We start from the raw sequence: 21670 nt of genomic DNA, 5'->3' as shown, positions 1-21670 counted from the left end.
GGCTGTTGGTACTTTTTCTTGAAATAATTCTGTGTAAAATTATAAATTATTCAGGTAAATACATATATATATATAGGTACGTCTTTGGTGGCAACATTTTCCAAAATAAACCTCATTCGCCGGCGTTGCAAAGTTGCTCACTGTTTAAACTAAGCTCTTCCATTTTCGTGTTTACCGCTATTTTGAATGGGTCATTCAACTGAAGCGGCGATATTAGGTTTTCACCAGAAATTTTAAGCAACCGAGCTCTATATCTCTTTTCCAAAGCAATTTTTTTTTTTAATTTTGACGTTTTCATTCAACATCTGTCCGCTAACCAGGAGCGTTTTGTCCCTCATATGTAAAAACCATCGATATAGCGAAGTTCCAATTTTTGTATATTCTGGATGAAATATAGGCACTTTAAATACAAATAACTAGGGCATTCCCCAAATTACCCAGCGCTTGAATTATTAGAGTAGGTAAAGGTAGGGAAAATAATTTGTGGTGTGCGTATTGGTGCTGTTCCTCAAATAGAGACTTACAGTCTTACGACACCTCCTGTCCAAGAATGCCCACTTTTTCGAGTTATTTGTAGTTAAATTTTTTTAATTAATTGTTAACCTGTAACCCCATTTCGCAGGCAAGCGCTTATCTTAATTGTTTTAATTTCACAAACACTTCGCGAAAGTATAACACTGGCTGATAGATTTCGAGTACTATGGAGCTGTAAGCGTCAAAATAAAAGGTCATAAATCACCTCCAATAAAAAGTCAGAAATATGCAGAAAAATTCAACCGCAATACTGAATTTCCCACTAATCGAAATCCTGGATATGTCCTTGCAATAAAGATAATAATTTTCCCTTTTTGAATTCATAGCACAAATATTTCTCACCTTCAAATCATGTTTTAAATACGATCTCTTATCACTGGAACTTTTTCTGTGAAGAGGTCTTAAATCTGCGGTAAACCCCGTTTTTGGATCCTGATCTCCATCCAACACTTCAACGAGATACTTAATGTACAAAATAGCCAACTTTAAGGTTTTTATCTGAAATGAAATAATACAAAGAAGAAAATAGAAATTCAATAATCATACATATAGTACATATGTACATACTTATCTATAGTTATAATTCAAGTGTGCCTATTAAGAAGTAAGACAGATGCTGTTATAGAATTGCGCAAGGTGTAACATGAAGCCGCCTTCTCTTTCGACTACAGTACCTCTCACTTCTGTAAACAAATCAATATAGTTTTTTCGCAAAAATGTTAAGTGTTACAACAGAGACACGCCTAGGGAAATTTAACATGAAGCCTAAAAAACTGGTATTGAAACTAATGATTGTGCACCTTCTATAGGGTCCTGAACATTACTGCTACTTCTGAACCTCGTGAGAGAATAACAAAAAGCGAACCAAATTTTATAAGGGCAATTCATGGATTCTTCGCCGCCTTATTTCGCATTTCCTGACAAGAGGTTTCTAGCCAAGTACTGCAGAAATACCGTTAGGTGGAATAATATTTCAATGCATGTTTATTTTCGAGCAAAGTGAATCATTAGAGACCCTTGTGTAACTAGATAAAATACTGTTGCTTTAAAATACAAATTGCGTCTAATAAATAAAATTATTGCCTCTAATCGAGTGAACCGGACTGTTCTTAGACCTGCCATAAGATCTGTTACAAGTTAAGTTCGTTGTTGATATGAAATTATAACACTTTTGAAGTTAGTTTTATTTAATCATGTAAATATTAAAAAAAATTAAATTTTCAGTCGAAATGGTTATTCATTTCATTTTCTTTTACACAAGTCTTCAACGATTAGGCCATTGATATTGATAATAGGATACTGACGTTGCTGCTCCAAATTTCAGTGAGGTCTTCGACAGGCCATGTTCTCCAATTCTGACCACAAACTGTAGTCCAATGGATTTTGAGTTGGACTTCCAGACGGCCAATCCTCTGCGGCTATCAACCCAGGAATGTTGTTGGAAGATCCAACGCTCCCCATTGAAGAGAGTACAGCTCAACTGCTTCACTACAACTTCTAAGACATCCTCCTTTTACACTTTCGCCCCGGTCTTAACCCCTTTTTTGCAAAAATGAAGAGATGGTTACATCTTTACAAAACACTCCCCACCTAACCATTACGGAAGTTTGATGGTGGCCACGCTGAACCTTGGAACAACATTTTTTGTGTCTTTAGAAGTTTTAGCATAGATTTTGTCGTTTTGCTTATTAAAAACTTCCTCACAAGTGAACATTTTTTCTCGTCTGTAAAAAGAATATTTTCATTGCCACCGAAGAAGTTGCTTGCATCTGTATAGTCTAATTTCCTTCAAGTGCGTTGTCAAAAGATGACCAGTTGAGCGACGGAAGGCTTTCACGTGGAGATCATTCTAATTAGTCTTGACATGGATTGGGTCGATACATTCATTTCTCTGGACATGATATTCAGCTTTCTAAGGGCGTTTCTGAGAGTTTCTTCTCGAACCGCGCAAGGACAAACACTTCCTTTTCAGTCTGTAACTTCAGACGTTTGGGGAAAAACGATTGATCGTGCGGTAAGCAAACATTCTCGAAATATTAAGTTTTTGCAGCAATTCGTAAATCTCACTTGCACTTTTACCACACTTTGTAATGACATCACTGCAATACGATTTTTTATTAGCCCCTCTTCCATTTTCAACAAGCGAAATTTGCCACGAAACTGAGTATAATTTTTAAGTAGACAATGCATATGAAAAAAGCAAAAATAACAGAACTTTTTTTTACGAATTTATTCTCGCTGAATGCGTTCTAAAATTTACCATAGAATAAATGGCAAGACTAGGTATACATAGCTACGTACATACATAAGCCTTCGATTCACCCCTTCTCGGCACGCTAAAGGATTCCACTGCCCAACAAGCGAAAAATTTTTATGTAAAAGTAACAATAGTTTATCGATATTCAAGCACTTCGGGCCAGTGCTTCCAATTACAAGTAGCGAGATTTTATATTCTAGACTAAGAGCTGGCGGCCGCGGATACGATAACACCTCCGGCTAGAATTTTGAGGAGTGGTTGGGAGAACCATGAAGCAGTGCCATTTGCAAGGATTTTTGCTCAAAACCCCTGCAAAAAAGACGTCAGACAACTTAAAGTTGCAAAAAAAAGTTGCTAAAAAAATGTTCGTACCTCCGGCTGAAAATTTGTAGGCTTACTGTTTGAAGGTCACAAATGCTGTATATAAATCGTCAGACATCTAGATCGCTGCAAAAGTAGTGTCAGACGACCCCAAATTTGTAAATTTTTTTCGAAATTTTTTTTTTTTACCTCCGTCTGACGTTCTCACATATTATAGTGGGCACTATTTTAAGTGTATATTTAAATCGTCAGACGGAAATACCGCTGCTAAGTCATCCTACAATATCCGTGAAGTTCCGGTCTGCCTGAATTTTTTTTTTTTTTCGGAATTTATTTTTGTTACCTCCGTCTGACATTTTTACATATTTTTGCAAAAAGCATTTCAAGTACACATTTAAATTGTCAGACGAAAATACCGTTGCAAAATACCTCTGCGATATCGCGAACTTCCAGTCCAGATTGCTGAATACAGTTTCATCATTTATTTAACTTATTGAAATACTTTGTTGAGTTACTATACGCAATAAAAGAATATCAATTGAAGGGAAAATTTTACGCATGTGTCGTACATATAAAAAGTAAAAGATTCTTCGTCTGAATAAAATAAAAATGCTGATTTCGGTGTATTGTAGAGAATTATTATTGAATAGTTTGTGCGCTTAGTAAGTTTGTTTAAGAAAAAAAAATATTATGACTAGGTACATGACACACAAAAAAATAATTTCATCCCAATCTTATTTGAAGGAAAGTAATTTTTTTTCTATTTTATTTGTAAAAAAAAAATAATTTCATTTCAATCTTATTTTGAAGAGTAGTAGTTTTATTTTAACACTAGGAAACCCGGCCACCTTCGCTGGGCACACTAAAATAGAATAGATATGGTTTAGAACAGAAAATATATGATTTTCATATTATTTATTTCTTTATTCTTCATTCAAGCGCTTTGGCATAAACAATATTTTTTGTTTTTCTATTTGTTTTTGAGTAAATATAAAATATAAATTGAAAATCAGGAAAAAAGAAGATTGTTTTTAAATTTCAAATCAACGCATATGAATAAACAATCGTCTTTTTTCCTGATCATCCATGAATTTTTCGTTTCAATTTATATGTTTTATTAAGCATTGGAGCTTTTTTAACCATTATCCATTTATATTTTTCAAAAAAAAAACGAAAAAAAAATTTTTTTCCACGAACACATAATTTCATTCGGATTTCACATTAAATTCTCAAATTTCGTAAGAAATTATTCACTGTTCCAAAATCCACTCCAAAAAAATTCACAAACAATTTTTACATGTTGCACTTACGTTTTTTCCTTATGGCATCCAAATCAGAAAGAAATATTGACACATTGTAACTCACACTGTCAATTTGACAGTTCAGTTCCGCCCCAAGCGTTAAAAAAGTAAGCGAGATTATGGCTGGTTCAAAAGAGCGCTGTACCCGTTGCCAGTGCTCCGAATTACAACCAAACTTTACGAAACCCATTTTCAATACTTACTTAACAATGTGCGTAAGTTTGGTTTAATTCGGTGCAAAGACACGTCGGGTCCACGTTTTGGCATATATTTCCTGACCCTAGTCATCAATAGGTATGAAAATTACCCCGTATTAAAGCACTTATCAACAGCTTTCATTTGATACCCATATTGTACATACGCAACTAAAGGTTACCCGGGTCCACGTTTTGACCTATATCTCGAGACCCCAGTCACGGAGCGGCATGAAAAATACTCTGTACTAAAGCATTCACCAACTGCTTCAATTTGATACCCATATGGTACATACACATCCGAAGGTTACCCGGGTCCACGTTTTGACCTATATCTCGAGACCCCAGTCACGGAGCAGCATGAAAAATACTCTGTACTAAAGCATTCACCAACAGCTTCAATTTGATATCCATATGTACAAACACATTCTAGGGTCCACGTTTTGGTCTCTATCTCGAGACCCTAGTCACGGAGCGGCATGAAAAATACTTTGGACTAAAGCATTCACCAGGAAGCGGTAAAAACGCTTCACGGCCTGTGGGAGGGGGCATCACTGGAAATTGTTGATCGCAGCTGCATTCCCTCAATACCGAAGGCAAAGGTTTTCATTCCGCGAGTGGTAAAACCGGAATATGCGCTGCGACTACTACAACGACAAAACACGGACGTGCCGACAGACGATTGGAAAGTGTTGAGTGTGGCAAAACCAGCAACCGCTGATGGAGGCCAGGACTACATCATCCAAATCAACAAGCCGGCAGAGGACCTGCTTTACGCGCGATTCGGGAGGATGGCTTGGGGAGTTGGTAGCGTGCACCTTCGCCTCAAAAAGCGCAACCCGACAGATGACAACCACAACACGCTCGCTGCGGGGGAGGTGGAAAAGGATCTCGGTATAGAAGAGATCATGGAAGCCTCCCTCAACATACAGGAAGTGGAGAAGGGTGACTTGGAGGTAGTATCCAACCCCGAGAAGGTACTGAAGCCAGATGCTGAAAGTCCTTCAGATAAACCTCCACAAAAGTAAGAACGCCTCAGCCGAGCTCCTGCTCAACATAGAGCGAGTCGGCTACGATGTGGCTCTAGTCCAGGAACCATGGATAGCATCGGGCAACATAGTCTCCGGTCTAAAGTCAAACAACTACAACACATACATCCCGATTGTAAAAAATAAGGTAAGAACAGTGATATTGGTCAAAAAAAGTATATGTTCTTACATTGATAACAATCTCTCTTCAGACGATCTGACAGTGGTGGCGCTGGAGGGCTGCAAGGATGAGACGCTACTCTTTGGGTCCTGCTATATGCCACATGATGGAGAAGCACCACAGACGGAACTTCGGAAGCTGGTAGAAACAGCTGCCAGAAAGAAGCACGCTCTGGTGGTAGGAACGGACGCAAACGCACATCACACGGTCTGGGGAAGTGCAGATATAAACGACCGAGGTGAGTCACTATTTACCTATATTCTTCAAAGTAGCCTAGAAATAGCTAATAGAGGTGAAGAACCAACATATGTGGGACCAACCTCGAAGAATGTACTCGATTTAACACTCTACACAAGCAGGCATGTTATGGTTCAGGAATGGGAAGTGTTGAGTAGGCCCTCATTCTCTGATCACAGATACATAAGCTTTCAGGTCATATTCCGCTCAAAGAACAAGATTACATCCTTTAGAAATCCTAAGAATACGAACTGGGACTTGTATAGGGATATACTATCAAAAACACCAATGATACCCCGGAAATACAAGTCACACGTCGCACTTGAGAAAGGGGTTGAATTGTTTGCAACTACTCTCGTCAAAGCCTTTAAAAGATCCTGCCCTCCAACACGTAATAAACGCAAGGTGAAGCCTCCCTGGTGGAACAGGGAATTAGGAGCACAAAGGCGTAGAGTACATGAATTCTATAGGTTAGCCAAAGTGGCTGACAATGAGTTCTGTTGGAAAGAGTATAAGGATCTACTAAAAGTATACAAGAAAGAGATACGTAAAGCCAAGAGAGAATCTTGGAAAGACTTCTGTAGCAGTATGGAAGACACTAACGATGTGGCTAGACTCAGGAAACTGCTATCCAAGAATCCGTCTATGCCAGGAACAATACGTAAAATTAACGGGGAGTGGGCTGACAGCTGTGAGGACTCTCTAGAAGACCTAGTCAGTACACATTTTCCAGGGTGTGCGGACATTACAGATCTCGAACCTAGAGGAGATATTGTGCAAGAAATCCCGACGAACGTAATTACAACCAACAAAATAGAATGGGCTATACAAAGTTTCGACCCATATAAATCGCCAGGACTGGATGGAATCTTCCCAGCCATGCTCCAAAAGGTAAGCCACCTTGTGGTACCATGGTTAAGAACGATATTCAGGGGATGCCTGAGGTTCAGCTACGTTCCTGTATCGTGGAGAGAAGCGAGGGTTGTGTTTATTCCAAAAGCGGGAAAAAGCAACCCTCTATACTCAAAAGAATACAGGCCCATTAGTTTGACTTCATTTCTCCTGAAAACGTTAGAGAAGATTCTAGATACATACATTAGAGACACAATTGCGCCGGACGAATTATCCAAAGCGCAGCATGCTTACACTAAAGGCAGATCCACTGAAACTGCACTTCACTCACTTGTACTAAACATAGAAAAGGCGTTAGAATATAAGGAGTATGCTCTAGGAGTATTTCTAGATATATCAGGGGCCTTTAACAACGTGACAAAAGATGCTATTTTAAATAGCATAGAGTCACTTAACGTGCAACCCGCGGTTTATCTATGGATAAGGCAGCTACTAGCTAGCAGAAAGATAAGAGCGGAGTGGAACGATGCGACCGTCACCAAATATGCATGCAGAGGTACTCCGCAAGGTGGGGTACTATCGCCGCTATTATGGCTACTAGTAGCAAATGAAATTCTTAAGAAACTTGACAGAGGGGCACCTAAACTAGTGGCATATGCCGATGACATAGCTATAGTAGTTACAGGAAAGTACCTGGACACCATCAGTAATGTGATGAACAACACTCTCAAAACGATACACCAATGGGCATCTCACGCAGGGCTAGGGATAAACGCGGGAAAAACGGACATGGTACTTTTTACCAGGAAGTACAAAGTTCCGGCGTGGAACCTCCCGAAGCTAGGCAACAACGAATTACTTCTCAAAGATTATGCAAGGTACCTCGGAGTAATATTGGACAGCAAATTGCTGTGGAAGCACAACGTTGAGGAGAGGGTGAAAAAGGCCAGTAATGCGTTGTACGCATGTAAAAGAATGCTGGGCGTTACTTGGGGTCTATCACCCTCCCTGATGCATTGGTGCTACACAGCAGTAGTCAGACCGATATTGCTGTACGGAACCTTAGTATGGTGGACTGCGACAAAAAAACTGACATACTTAATGCCGCTGGAAAGGATTCAACGACTCGCTGCTCTGTGCATAACAGGAGCGATGAAGACCACTCCAACGGCGGCGCTGGAAATGATACTCAGCATGCCACCTATTGACCTCATGGCGGAAAACCTGGCAGCGAAATCCGCGAGAAGGCTAATGGCTGCGGGGGTATTCATCTGCAGAACCTTCGGTCACAGCTCAATAGGAAAGTGGAGCTCAGGTGGCACAGACTACATGACTCCGTACTTTAATTGGGAGAGAAGGTTCCGTACTACAATTGAAGAGGAGGGATGGCATAAAGGCATGAAGCCTGGCCATAGAACCTTTCACATCTATACAGACGGCTCGAAAACTCCAGACGGAGTGGGAGCGGGTATCTACTGCTCAAAACTAGGAATAAGGCAGTCTATCAAGCTGCCAGACCACAGCAGTATTTTCCAAGCGGAAGTTTTTGCTGTGGGGAAGGCCGCGGAGCTAGCCTACACTAGAACAAGAAAGAACTCAACAATTAATATATACGTGGATAGTCAAGCAGCAATAAGAGCAATAAGCTCATATTGTATTAAATCCAAAAATGTTCGACGGAGCAGGGAGGCCATAGAAAGGCTAGCCGAAAACAGTAGGCTGCATATCTACTGGGTACCTGGTCACAAAGGCATTATAGGGAACGAAATAGTAGATGAGATAGCAAAAAGTGCTGTGAGACTACCATTTGAACAAGAGAACGACATACCGAGACCGCTAAACACAATATACAATGAAATGGACGACCACATGAAAAGGCAAGTGAAAGCTAGGTGGACTAACCTGACCACATGCAAAACAACAAAACTCATGTGTAGAACCAACGACAAAAAACTCACTCAATTCGTACTTACGCTCTCGCGAAAGGAATGCAGAACTATCATAGGTATGCTAACAGGTCACAATCTATTGGCTGCACATGCGTACAAGATAGGGATTGCTAACACGGACAAATGCAGAAAATGCAGAGAGGATGTTGAGGAGACTCTAGAACACCTTCTGTGCGTTTGTCCGGCATTATCAAAAACGCGACTAAGATGCCTGGGAGCCCCACTGTTTGAGGGTCTGGAAGACGTCTCAAAAGCGGAGCTCCCAGACCTACTTAGATTCGCCAAAAGCGCTGACATCCTACACGATGTCTACTTTAGGGATTCATAGAGTTCGGTCTCTATCTGGTATCGCTAGGGACCAAAAGGTCTATGCGTGGCTTATTGCCAACCAGGCTAACCTAACCTAACCTAAAGCATTCACCAACAGCTTCCATTTGATACCCATATTGTACATACACATCCGAAGGCAAAATACTTAAATGATGAGGAACACCCAGGAAGACCCAATTTATTTTTTATTTGCAATTCAAAAAATTTTTCGTAGCCTCATACTTTATTTTGTTTTTGTCACGCTGTGACAATTTTGTGTTGCCTCTTGTTGCTTTCTTTATTCCATAAATGTCTGCTTTCTTTAAGAAAGCACGCACAACTCCTTCCGATCTTCCAATTTTTTGTCCAATTTCACGATTGGAATAGCCCTCCTCATGGTAAACACTCATCATTTAAGTATTTTGCCTTAGGCATTTTAGAAAATCTGAAGAAATTAGGTTAAAAAATTTAATTTAGCTAAGAAATTTGAATGAATGTGTAAAAAAATTGTAAGAATTTACCAAAATATTCAGTTACAAACAATATTCACAAGTTAATCACTTTTAATTTCACTACTGCACTCTTTAACAAACTATGCGTTTATACGAATATGTAGCATTTCTAAGCACAATTTTAAATAGACACCCGTTATTTTACAACAAAAAGCAATAGATAATAAACAAATGCAACGATGGTTTACTGTTACCTAAACGAATAGTTTGGAAGAATATTTGTTGTTGTTATTGTTGTAATCTTAAAACAGTTCTAAAGTAAACGAAAAAAATGCAATGCGTTTAAACGAATATGTAGCACTGTATGTAGCTTGAGATAAGTATTTTGCAACGGTATTTTCGTCTGACAATTTAAATGTGTACTTGAAATGCTTTTTGCAATAGTATGTAAAAATGTCAGACGGAGGTAAAAAAAAAAAATTTCGAAAAAAATTTACAAATTTGGGGTCGTCTGACACTACTTTTGCAGCGATCTAGATGTCTGACGATTTATATACAGCATTTGTGACCTTCAAACAGTAAGCCTACAAATTTTCAGCCGGAGGTACGAACATTTTTTTAGCAACTTTTTTTTGCAACTTTAAGTTGTCTGACGTCTTTTTTGCAGGGGTTTTGAGCAAAATCCTTGCAAATGGCACTGCTTCATGGTTCTCCCAACCACTCCTCAAAATTCTAGCCGGAGGTGTTATCGTAGTACCTCCGCGGCCGCCAGCTCTCCGTCTATTCTAGTTTCTTACCAAATTTACGTGTTTATTGTCCATTCATTTATTTGTGGATGCATTTTATTTCTTTTCTTTGATCACAATAAATGTTTTTTACGAATTTTAGGCTTAAGGTGAATTCTTTTGATTTGTTCACTACTCGTTAGGTGGTTGGTGAATCGACAGCAGCTATAGTAAATTCACAATACTGGCGATCTCTGTCTGGTCTACTTGTTGAATACGTATATATATATTTATAGAATGTTGTACATATTTGGTGCTTACACATTTTTTGGGTGTTTGGCCGAGCGCCTTCTCCCATTTGTGGTGCGCGTCTTGATGTTGTTTTTTATTTTACGAATGTTACTTTGTTGCTCCATTCTGTTTTGTTTTATCTGCGTGTACAACAGTTTTCCAAATACTTTCCAGGCTTTCATTCAAAATAGCCTTGTTTTGATTTTTAATATGCATCACTATTAATCAACTCCTTTAGCAAATTTTATGTTGTTGCTTCCCATGTAATTCGCTAAACTACCTACCGTTCTTTTGCAGGTCGGTTGCCACAATGCAGCTTAAGTAATAAATACCAAATGGTGGAAAAATAATTTTCCAACAGCGATTACCCCTTGGCGAATATGACAAATCCTGTACGTAACAACATTGCAACTTAACGCCATATACGAGTACGTATGCTAGCTTCCGAATGCTGTTTACAAGTTAAGGGGTAACACCACTGTACACGCGTAAAATAAACACGATTTTTAAAGAATTTTTTTGTATAGAAGGAAAGGGGAAACAATCACTCTGATTTGGGAAGTTATTACTTATATACTAAAATACAAAACTACAAAGTTTGATCGAAAAATTTTACAAAATGGCGGCATTGGAGACATTTTTGTAATGTGGTTTCTCTTGAAGGAGCTCCGCGGCACGCAGCACAGAGGGTGCAAATTTTAATCTGGAACAAAGAAACATTTTTTTTTCTTAATCTAGATAAGAATAGCTAGAGAAACACGTAGGGGATTTAAAAAATATTTATTTTTGTGGAACTAGCAAGCATTTGAAGGAAAAAACTCTATTTTGGACTAAAAAAACGGCACTTAAATAATTATAACAATCGTTTAAATTAATCTATCGAAAATCCCCTACGCTCTTCTCTTAAGAAGGTTATTATACAGACGTAGTGAAAAACCTGATTAAAAATATTTAAAATTGTTTGAGTTATGCTGCGTGCCAATTTCAGAAAACGTGTTTTGAGAAAAACGCGTTTAAAGTTTGGAAATTTGGAGAAGTCGTTAGGTAGCAGTCACTAACGCTTGGTTAAAAGCTTAAAATATTTATGAAATAAACTTCGGTAACGTATAAAACTTTTTGTTCTGTATTTTAAAAGGTTCAAAGAATTTTTTAAGCTTATAAAAAAAAATTAATTTTTTGAAATTTCTACAGTGGTGTTACCCCTTAACAGAAGAATAGTGAACAACTATACAAATATACTTAGATCAAGGTGCAATTGCCACCTTTTCACTTTTTTTGTATTGCGCGTCATGAAAACTTAAAAGCTTTGCAAATTTTGTATTTGTGTACCTTTTTGAAGAGTTTTCTCTTTGAAAGCAAATGCTAACAAATTCTCAGAAATTCAGTTACTGACTAATTCTTACTAGAAAAGAACCTGAAAGCAACTAATTACATTGGTCTTCCAGTGTTTTCAATTGAAAATAAATGACGAAACTGGTAATTAATATTTGGGTATTGATTGGAAATTCAAAAATGTGAAGGGGGGACAACAACCTCCCTATATACAAAAGTATATGTATATGTAGAAGTATGTATATGTATGCTTATTTTGGTCATTGAGTGATTACGAGTGTATCTGTGTACATACCCTACAGGAAAATTGGCCGATTAAAAACTGCGCCTTTTATATTCAATTTCGGCTAACGCTGTGTTGTATCCTTCTCAACTTTTAATGGGTCTTTCAAGAGACGTGCCTAGATGTTATTTTAAACGTGTACAAATTTAGATTCTTTCAGGTTTCACTATATTTATTCAGAACACGGCTCTTAAAAATTAAATTTAAATAATTTACATGCCCCCCATGACAATCCGCTAAACAGTCGGTTCATGAATATCTAGTTGTCGAGATATCGATGTTCAAGGTTGTTCAGCAACATTTTGCGCTACAGCAGCAATATTCTCAACAGAACGTTCAGTTTATGTTCTGCCAGTTCTTTTTCTATCCTAGGCAGAACTAGTTTCTTAAATATTTTTCTCAAACCTTTGAATTGTCGACTCTTTTGGACAATTATTTTCACCAAAAAAATTCTCGAGTTTTGCGATATGTTTATCTTAAAGATCAACCATTTTCATAAATAACGCATAAAGCAACGCATTAGCTCTATCGTGTAAAATTGCACATCTTTTCAAATATGACATAAAAAAAGGTACCGTCAGGAATTATTCTCTATTCTAGGCGTCACCTTTGGAAATACTCTGTATGTAGAGTCTTTAAAAAGTAAAATAAGTAATGTATGATACATACATATATCCATTCATTTTTTTTTTTCAGAGAACATTTTATGACTTAAGTATGAAATCAAGCGGCCTTCAAATTTCCACCGATATATTATGTACTTTATGCCATGTGAAAGGGAAAGCAAACTAAAGAAAATATGGTAGAAGTAGAAAAAAAAAAAAACAAAATAAAAAAAAAACAATGCTGTGATCACAACAGTTTTGCTACAGTTTTTGCTTCCTTTATTTCGAGCCTAAAACATAATTACAGTTTTTACAGACCAGTTAAGAAATTTATAATTCATTCTTTGACTTCAAAATAGAACCCAAGATCTCATTGAATTTTTTTAGATCGTGGGTAGTAGGGGAATTATGCGCATAATTCATGTTAAGAAATTTAAGATGAAATGGGTAATTGTTGCGTAGAGATCTAGTAGAGATATGAAAGTGAATGCTCCGTTATAGCGATGAACAAGAATTTATCCTTTAATTATACTAAAAATAAAATACAGCGGGAGTCTACACTCTAGAGGCTTAAAGTATTTAAATTAAAATGTAACGAGAATTGTAGTACCGGATAGGATGTGAGAATTTTAAAGACGTTTTAACGTTCATTATCTCAATTGCAAATTGATGGCAAGGCCTCCAGATAACACAACAAGGAAATAAAAAGTAAGGGTCCGAGAAACATGAAAGTATTTCTTGATATTTAGAGAGATGCCAGAGTTACTTTAGATGCAGTTTAATTACCGCATTAATTTCCGATTGCAACATCCTCAGTTTTTCTAATCCCAGAAAATATTTTCAAATTATCTAATATCATTAATAAATAGAACGCAGAGAAAAGGCCCTAAAATACTGCCTCGTGGCACCCCTGAAGATGCAATGAAAGGTTCCGAGCATTGACACTCAATGGTTACCACACATGGTCTATCGGATAAACTAGATTTGAACCATTGAAAGAAAACCAACAAAGCTACATTACGTAATAGATTTGTATGAGAAACCCTTGGTAGGTTCAATCGACTTGAAACCCTTCAGCAAAAGTTGAACAACAATATTCACCAAAAGCAGCTAGGTTGGAAACTGTAGACCTTCTCATGATAAATCCATGTTGATTGGGCGAAATTAAGCTCTTAGTCGCAAAGTACCTCTTTTCGTTTACAACTCCTACGAAAAGTTTGGATACAATAGAAAGCTTCGAGATCAGCTTGTAATTGCACACATAATTCTTTTAGCCACTTTTGAAAATAGTATTGTAAGTTGTGTAAGAGTAATAGTTGTGATTTTCCAAGCGTTGATAAAAATTCTAGAAGATAGAGATTTCTTAAAAATTAGCTTGAGAGGAATAGCAAAAGCCGGCAGTTTTTGAAAAAAGTTACGGACAGCCCACCCTTATCAGCTTGCGAAGAAGTTTTTAAACCCAAGCTCCAATTCTCAATGTCCAGAGAAACGAAGTTAAGCCAAAATTCAAAAAAGATTTACCGACATTTTCGTTTATCGGGAGACCAAACAAACGCTCATTATTTTTACATCTAGTTACCACCCATTTTATTTTAATTCTTATATTTGTCAAAGTCACTCTGAACTTGCAAACAAACAATGGAATGTAAGCAAAGCGTCAAAAGTGTGACGCCACGTACTTTATTAACGTCACGTGGCGTACGCAATTACAAATACACGGTTTTCTTATTACTTGATCTTGTGCGGTTGCTTGACGAGGTCCACAATTTGCGTACAAAAAGTGCTAAGGCGTAAAATCATCCCGTCATGCGGGATAGCTGTGCCCTCAAGTCGCTTGTGAAGAATGGCCATGTTGTTGTTATTGTACCAGCATAACATCGTCCCCTTAGTATTAAAATAGCCTATAAATTTTTTGATGTTTTGAGAAAATGAATTTCAAACTTTTTGTCGAAAGTAGCTCTCACTCAAATCTCGTTATATCTGTAAATATTTATTATTTTTTGACTGACGTTTTGACCCACTTTGTGGAACTAGAATTTGACAAAATTTTGACCACATATAAAATCGACGATGGAGAATCCAAAAATTCAATAAAAAAATAATAGCCTATGAGCACATAGGCTATTGTTATACTAAGGGGACGACATATTCCCTATGCTGGGCTGGATATAAATCTACGTCGTTTCGGTAACATAAATGGGACGGTGTGGCACATAGCGCTGTCCTATTGAACCCACTTGCTGCCGAACCCACCGACGAAAATGCACGCCAAACTGAGACTTTCTCGAAATACAACCAAGCTTTTTCTCACATCCGCTCATCGAAATAAAAATGTTGTAATGTTCGGAATGTTGCACGAATGGAACTTTGATTTAGAAATAAAAATTACATGATTTGCATACATTGCTCAACACTATAACTTCCATAGTGACATGCCATACATCACTAAACAATTAACCAAAAACTTAGCAACATGACAGCTACATATAATTTAACAAATTTTGAATACTTTTTTTTTGAAGGACCCTATATTTCTGTATACTTCTATATTTGCAATAACGGAATCGAGTATGTACATGTTTGGTTCCATACTTCAGGTTTTTCCAATAGGATACTTACAGTTGTTTACTTGAATAGATTAGTGTGCACTACTCGTATATTTACCTTGGATAATTTCGTATCTGATGGTACATTAGGTATTTTCTCCCGTAAACAAGTAAACGCGTTGTTGATACTTTGTGTTCTTCTTCGTTCTTTTTTGTTGGCCGTATTTCTTTTCTTAATTATACGTACCGCAGGCACAGCAACTGCTTTCGCTGAAGTGGGTGTGAGCAAAATCTCGTGGAAGTCTTTTCCTGCATCTTGAAAAAAATATCGAAAAATTAAAGGAATTAAAAATGTGTATGCAGAAAGTTTTAGGAAGGATGCAAGATACATACATATACATACATATATATCCAATGGCATTAACAAAGTGATTTTCATAACTTTAGAGTTGCTGGTTCTATGCAACACTAACTATGACATACTCGTATGTACATATATGAATATGTATGTTTGTATCGATCGGAAGATATAATTAGATAAATTAACTTCAATAAATTATTAAATTTTAATTTATTTTATTTGTAAATAAAATATTTAAATTAAACTCAACGGCATCCTCTTGTAGTATTATTAAATATTTATTTCTTACCATCGAATTTAGGCGATGAGCCAGAACAATATTGTGGTGATCGGTAAAATGTGTTTGAAGACAAATTAGCTGCCGTACATGCATTCGTTATATAACAGCTTGGATTGTTACTCGAGTCAGAACAGTATGACGCATTCCATTGTTCTAGAATAATTAAAAAACATAAGTTCCAGTATTTATATAATACATATGTATGTATTTGCTTTATTAATCATTCATATATGTATATAATTGCATATACATATACAAGGTGAAGTCCAAAATAAACAAGACTGGCGTTATAAAAATGTTTTTCATAGCGATTTTTTTAATGAGTTAGTGCGTTACATCCCTAGCTGACTTTCAGTGAAAGCTTGGTAACATTTGGCTCAGTGGAAGCGAAGTTATTGCGTCGAAAGGGTCGGTATGTTTGTGTCATCGGTACAAAAATGAGTTTCGAAAAAAGAGCTAATATCAAATTTAGTTTTAAAATCGGTAAAATGTTTACCGAAACATTTGAATCGATGAAAAAGGTTTGTGGCGATGATTGTCTATCTCGTGCCAGAGTTCATGAGTAATTTACACGTTTCAGAGATGGTTGTAAAGACATAAATATAAACAATGAACATCACCCATCGCCCAAAATCAGTAATCATCGAAAACACCATCGAAATTGTTTATAATATTATCAAAAATAAACCGAAATCATCATTGGAATTGCATTGAATTGAGTTGAATTGGAATCGGAGTTGAATATCTCCAAAACATCGATTTATCGCATTTGAAATGATAATTTGGGCATATGAATGGTGTGTGCACGTTTCATTCCGCATACGTTAACTGAGGACCAAAATTGCTCAGCATTCAACATTCGGAAGACCTCACTAAAGAGGCGAGAAAAGGGGAGAACTTCCTTTACAACATTGCAACTGCTAATTAAACGTGGTGTTTCCAACATGAACCTGAAACTAAGCGTCAAAGTGCCGAATGGAAGGCCCTAGACGAGCCACCACCCAAAAAATCGCGTTTGGAGAAGTCAAAAACCAAGTCGATGCTCATTTGTTTTTACGATTCCAAGGGAGTTTGTGCCAACGGGCCAAACCGTCAATGCAATTTGCTTTCTTGGCGTTTTAAAGCGTTTGTTGCATCGAATTCGTCGAATTCGCCCTGAATACCGCGAAGGAGGAAGCTGGCGCTTATTGCATAATAAGGCACCATCTCATCGATCCACTCTAGTGACTGATTTTTTGACTAGAAATCGCATTTTAACCATTAATCACTCACCATATTCAACTGATATGGCTCCCTGTGACTTCTACCTATTCGGAAAATTGCATTTTGCCGTGAAAGGAAAACGTTTTGCGTCCGTAGAGGCCATCCAAAAGGCTTGTACCGACATCCTGAAGGACATTCCGAACAATGACCTAAAACACTTTTTCGAAAAGCTTTTAGATCACGCAAAACAATGTATCGATGCCATAGGGGACTATTTTGTCAACAGACAACCACTATACCTACCTACCTACCTATCAGAACAAAGCTCCTGTCGTTTTTATTTGAGCTCAGCAAGGAACGTTGTTATTCTCTCCTTGCTGATCTTATGTATGCTCCGGAGCCAAGGTTTCTTTTAAGCGCACAGGACTTTTATCGGGTAAGAGCTTCCAAAATAAAGGAGTCATCGGCATTGTATACTCGTATCTGCTCTTTTGTCAAACTTAAATCCATAAATGTTTTGTTAAATTTGCCCAAAAATAGGTGCATGCAGTCACTCTTATTTGATATTAGTTTTTCAAATTTGTACCCATCGATGGTGCCATGCCTCTTTTAAAAGTTTGCAACCTAACCGTTGCTAGCGTGGAAGCCTCCAACTTGGTTTTCTCTTTTTTGGCATATCACTTGTAATTGGTAAATTGTTGGCCTTTTGATCCGCAAGTCAATTGAACAACGCCTTTTCCATTTTTGGAAACTCAGAAATCTTAAGAGTTTTCCTTTTATCTGGACAAAATTCAGATCGTGTAACAAACTTCTTCATGGACTGTTCATTTTTTAAGGGGTTAGGGGTAGTCAGAATTTTCAAAAAACTGGATTTTTTTGCATTTTCTTAAATATTAAAAATATTGTGTGAAAATTTGAACAGAATCCGACAAACACTTTTCGAGATTGTCAACAATTAACAAAGGGCGCTCGGGCGCTCGGGCGCTACATAAATCGATAGATCGATAGCAAAACTTTAAGTGCGTTTTTCTCAAAACTATGTTTTTTGAAATGGTGATCACTGTAACTTAAAAACCGCTTGGTAGATTTCAATAAAATTTATACTGCTTTTGAAAAACATAAAAATCTCGTGCCTGATCGAAGGATTTTTTTTTTTAAATTCGATTTTTTTAAACAATTAATTGTAGGTTTTTTTCTCGAAAATCTGAAAATTATTTCCTGAGGCCGCCATATTGTTAATTTTGAAAAAAAGCTTCGGTCCGGCACAAGATTATCTATTAATAAAACTAACTGCTTTTGTCCGAATGATTTTAGATGAATCTCCGAGGACTTGTGATGATCACCGCAAGGGACTTCTGGAGAAACGGGCTCCATACAAACAGTGATAACTTAAAAAAAAAAAATAAATAAATAATTGGCGCGTACACTTCTGTTAGGTGTTTGGTGATAACTTTTACAATTATTATTTTTTTCTGTTTTTTTTTTTTTGAAAAATAAAGCAATTGACTAGCAAACAAAAATTATTAAATTTCATCATTTTTCGGGCCTCTGACTACCTCTAACCCTTTAATACGAGTTATTGTTGCTACATATATACATATGAAAGTTTTTAGCTAATGCATTAATAGAAATTCCTGCATTAAATTTGTTCAGAATATGAGCTTTTTCTTTTATTGTAGGCAGCGTAAATTTTCTCCTTGCTATTATGAGACCACGCCCGGCAAAAGTTAACGCAAAACTATTGGCCTCTGGTCACGGTCAAGCATTGTTTGACAAGAACTTTATATGTGTGCGTGTCGGCTGATTGACGCTAATATCTAAAATTTTTGATTTTCATCATTCAAAAGCCGACAACAAGTATGTGTGACACGACGACACCCGACTGCACTAACACACACAAAGCTCAGTCAAGCATGCTGGACCGTCTCCAGAGGCCATATCATTTCGTCAGCAAATTAATTAGATGGTACTTCCCCTAAATTCATTCAGTTGATTTAATGCAAACATGTCATTACCAGAAATGTCGACTTCCTCGAGCTTTATACGCAAAAATACAACGCAAAAACAGCAAAACAGAAAGACAAAACAAAAAATGCTGCAAGTATCAAGGTAAACATTTTCTAATGTCGCAAGTACTGAGTACGCAGCAGTGAAAAAAATTGTGTCGCAAGTATCGACTATGAGCAAAAATCGAGTTTCTACTGTAACGTTATTTGTATTGCAGTGGTCGTCCAATATAACGAATGTACGCCTATTTCGAAAACTCAGAAAATTCGTTAATCACAGTAATTTTGGAATAATATATAAGGTCAGTCCATAAGTTCGTGCGTTTTTTAAAGGTGGTTTTAAAATTAATAAAAAAGATGTTTAAAGTATTTATTAATCAATAATATATTTTTCTTCATTATTTACAATGTCTTCTCAACGTTAAGGCAAATTTTTAATTCTCTGCTCAAAAAAATTTGTTTTCCTTGGAGCCAAAATACGCTTCGATATCCCTTTATATAGCTTCTTTTGAGCAGTAGTTCTTGTTACTCATATGGGATTGAAGTCCACGGACAAGGTGATAATCACAAGGTGCAATATCCGGAGAGTATGGTGGATGCGGCATTAGCTCCCATCCGAGCTCGTTCAGCTTGCCTAATGTTTGCCTTGCGGTATGAGGTCTTCCGTTGTCGTGGTGAAACAAAACTTTGCGTCTATTCACTAAAGACGGTCGATTTTTGTTGATAGCTGATGGGAATAATAATCAGCAGTTATCGTCTGGTTTAGTTTCAGAAGTTCATAATAAACAAGACCGGTCATATAGACACCAAATAGACAGGAGAATCTTCTTGCGGTGAACGCCTCTCTAAGGGTCGGTTCTGGTGTTTCATCTTTATCTAACCATTGGCGTTTGCAACCATGATTATTGTAAAGGACCCATTTTTCATCACCAGTAACGATACAGTTCAAAAAACTTTCATTTTCAAGCCGTTGCAGCAGCTGAGAACACACATTCACTCTCTGCTGAAGGTTGGCGATGGAAGGTCTATGCGGAACCCATTTTCTCAGCTTTGAAACCTTTCCCAACTGAACCAGGTGCCTGTGAACTGTTTCATGCGACGAATTTAACCTCTGAGCTATCATATCGACTGTCAAATTTGGCTCAGCTTACACGAGTTCGAGCAAGGCGTCGGAGTTAAAGACTTCAGGACGATCAGTGCGCGGGACATACTCCAAATCGCAGTTACCACTTCGGAATTTTGAAAACCACTTTTGTGCAGTCCTTACACTCACGGTATCCTCTCCGTGAACAGTGTTTATTTCTGCAGCAGCAGTTGTTGCATTTTTACTACGCGTTCGAAGATTCCATTTTATTTTTTAACAACACGTGCTTCTATCCGCGATTAAAATCACTTTTCGAATGCACAATATATAAAAAAAAATATAAATAGTTCCGTTGTATTCCGCGAATAATTTTTTGTATTCAAAAATCGTACAAAAGTGAAATTATGGGTAAAATACAACAACACTCAGGATTTTGGAGTAATAGATTTTTGATGTTTTTTTTTTCCTAAAACAACAAATCAGTGGGTCCTTAAGAAAAAAAATTGGTAACTGTCGCGCTTTAGAGCTGCTCGTAACACTTTGAGAGGTTTTTCTCAAAACCACATTTTTCAAACTTTCCCACGCAGTTTACACTACTTTAAGCATTTGTCATAAATTTTACATTTTTTGCCCAATTTGAACGCTCTTGTGCTTTGTATATTCATTTTAACATTTTTAATTTTTTTTATACAATAAATAAGTAAATAAAAATTATCCACTTTCGAAAAATTTGAAAATGTCCTAATGTATTAATTTAAACGCCTGTAACTCAAAAAGTACTATTCTGATTATTACAAAATGCAAAGAGGAGGAATTTACCTTTTCAACTATAAACGGTTAGTTTTACTCGCATATACTTGCATAGGGAATAAACAAGGAAAATGAGGTTTGCACTTCGACCTCATGGTTTTTCGTGACCCATACTCATCCCATCCAAACCCTTAATAAAGCTAAGATAGAGCTGGGTTGAGCTGAGCGTATGTGCTTTTCTTCCGGGCGAGATATCTCAGCCATCATCGCGCTATAGCTTCCCATATGAGAATGGGGTGTCCTGGAGCAAAACAAACGACAGGAGCCAGTGACCATATTCCGTGCATAAGCAATAGTATTGTGACGAATCATGAACATTCGTGAAACGTCTGAGACCAATACCGAAGGAATGGGGAACTAACACAAACTATATATGTCAGAGGACATACAAGATGTTACCAAAAATACGAGTTGCCACATCTAGTTAACCTCCTCGCGTGCTCCCCTACCTTCTAGTGTCCTGTAAGAACCGCCGTTAGTCTTGATATATCGGGCCGCCCATACACAGCAGTTGTTTGGTCTTTTGTGC

At 37.2% G+C, this 21670-nt stretch overlaps 1 protein-coding gene across 1 annotated transcript in view; it reads right to left on the bottom strand.

The window, feature by feature from the left end:
• Positions 1–21670, bottom strand: part of LOC129249091 (heart- and neural crest derivatives-expressed protein 2) — a 36983-nt gene that overhangs the window by 12829 nt on the left and 2484 nt on the right. The window contains exons 2-4 of the mRNA XM_054888718.1: positions 16048–16191; positions 15516–15712; positions 877–1032 (exon numbers count right to left, since the gene is read on the bottom strand). Coding sequence (XP_054744693.1) covers positions 877–1032; positions 15516–15712; positions 16048–16191 — 497 coding nt within the window. The remainder of the gene's footprint in view (positions 1–876; positions 1033–15515; positions 15713–16047; positions 16192–21670) is intronic.

This window comes from Anastrepha obliqua, chromosome 5 (assembly GCF_027943255.1).
Source record: "Anastrepha obliqua isolate idAnaObli1 chromosome 5, idAnaObli1_1.0, whole genome shotgun sequence".
NCBI lineage: Eukaryota > Metazoa > Arthropoda > Insecta > Diptera > Tephritidae > Anastrepha > Anastrepha obliqua.
The sequence above is the reverse complement of the archived record's forward strand: the minus strand, read 5'-3'. Positions and strand labels throughout refer to the sequence as shown.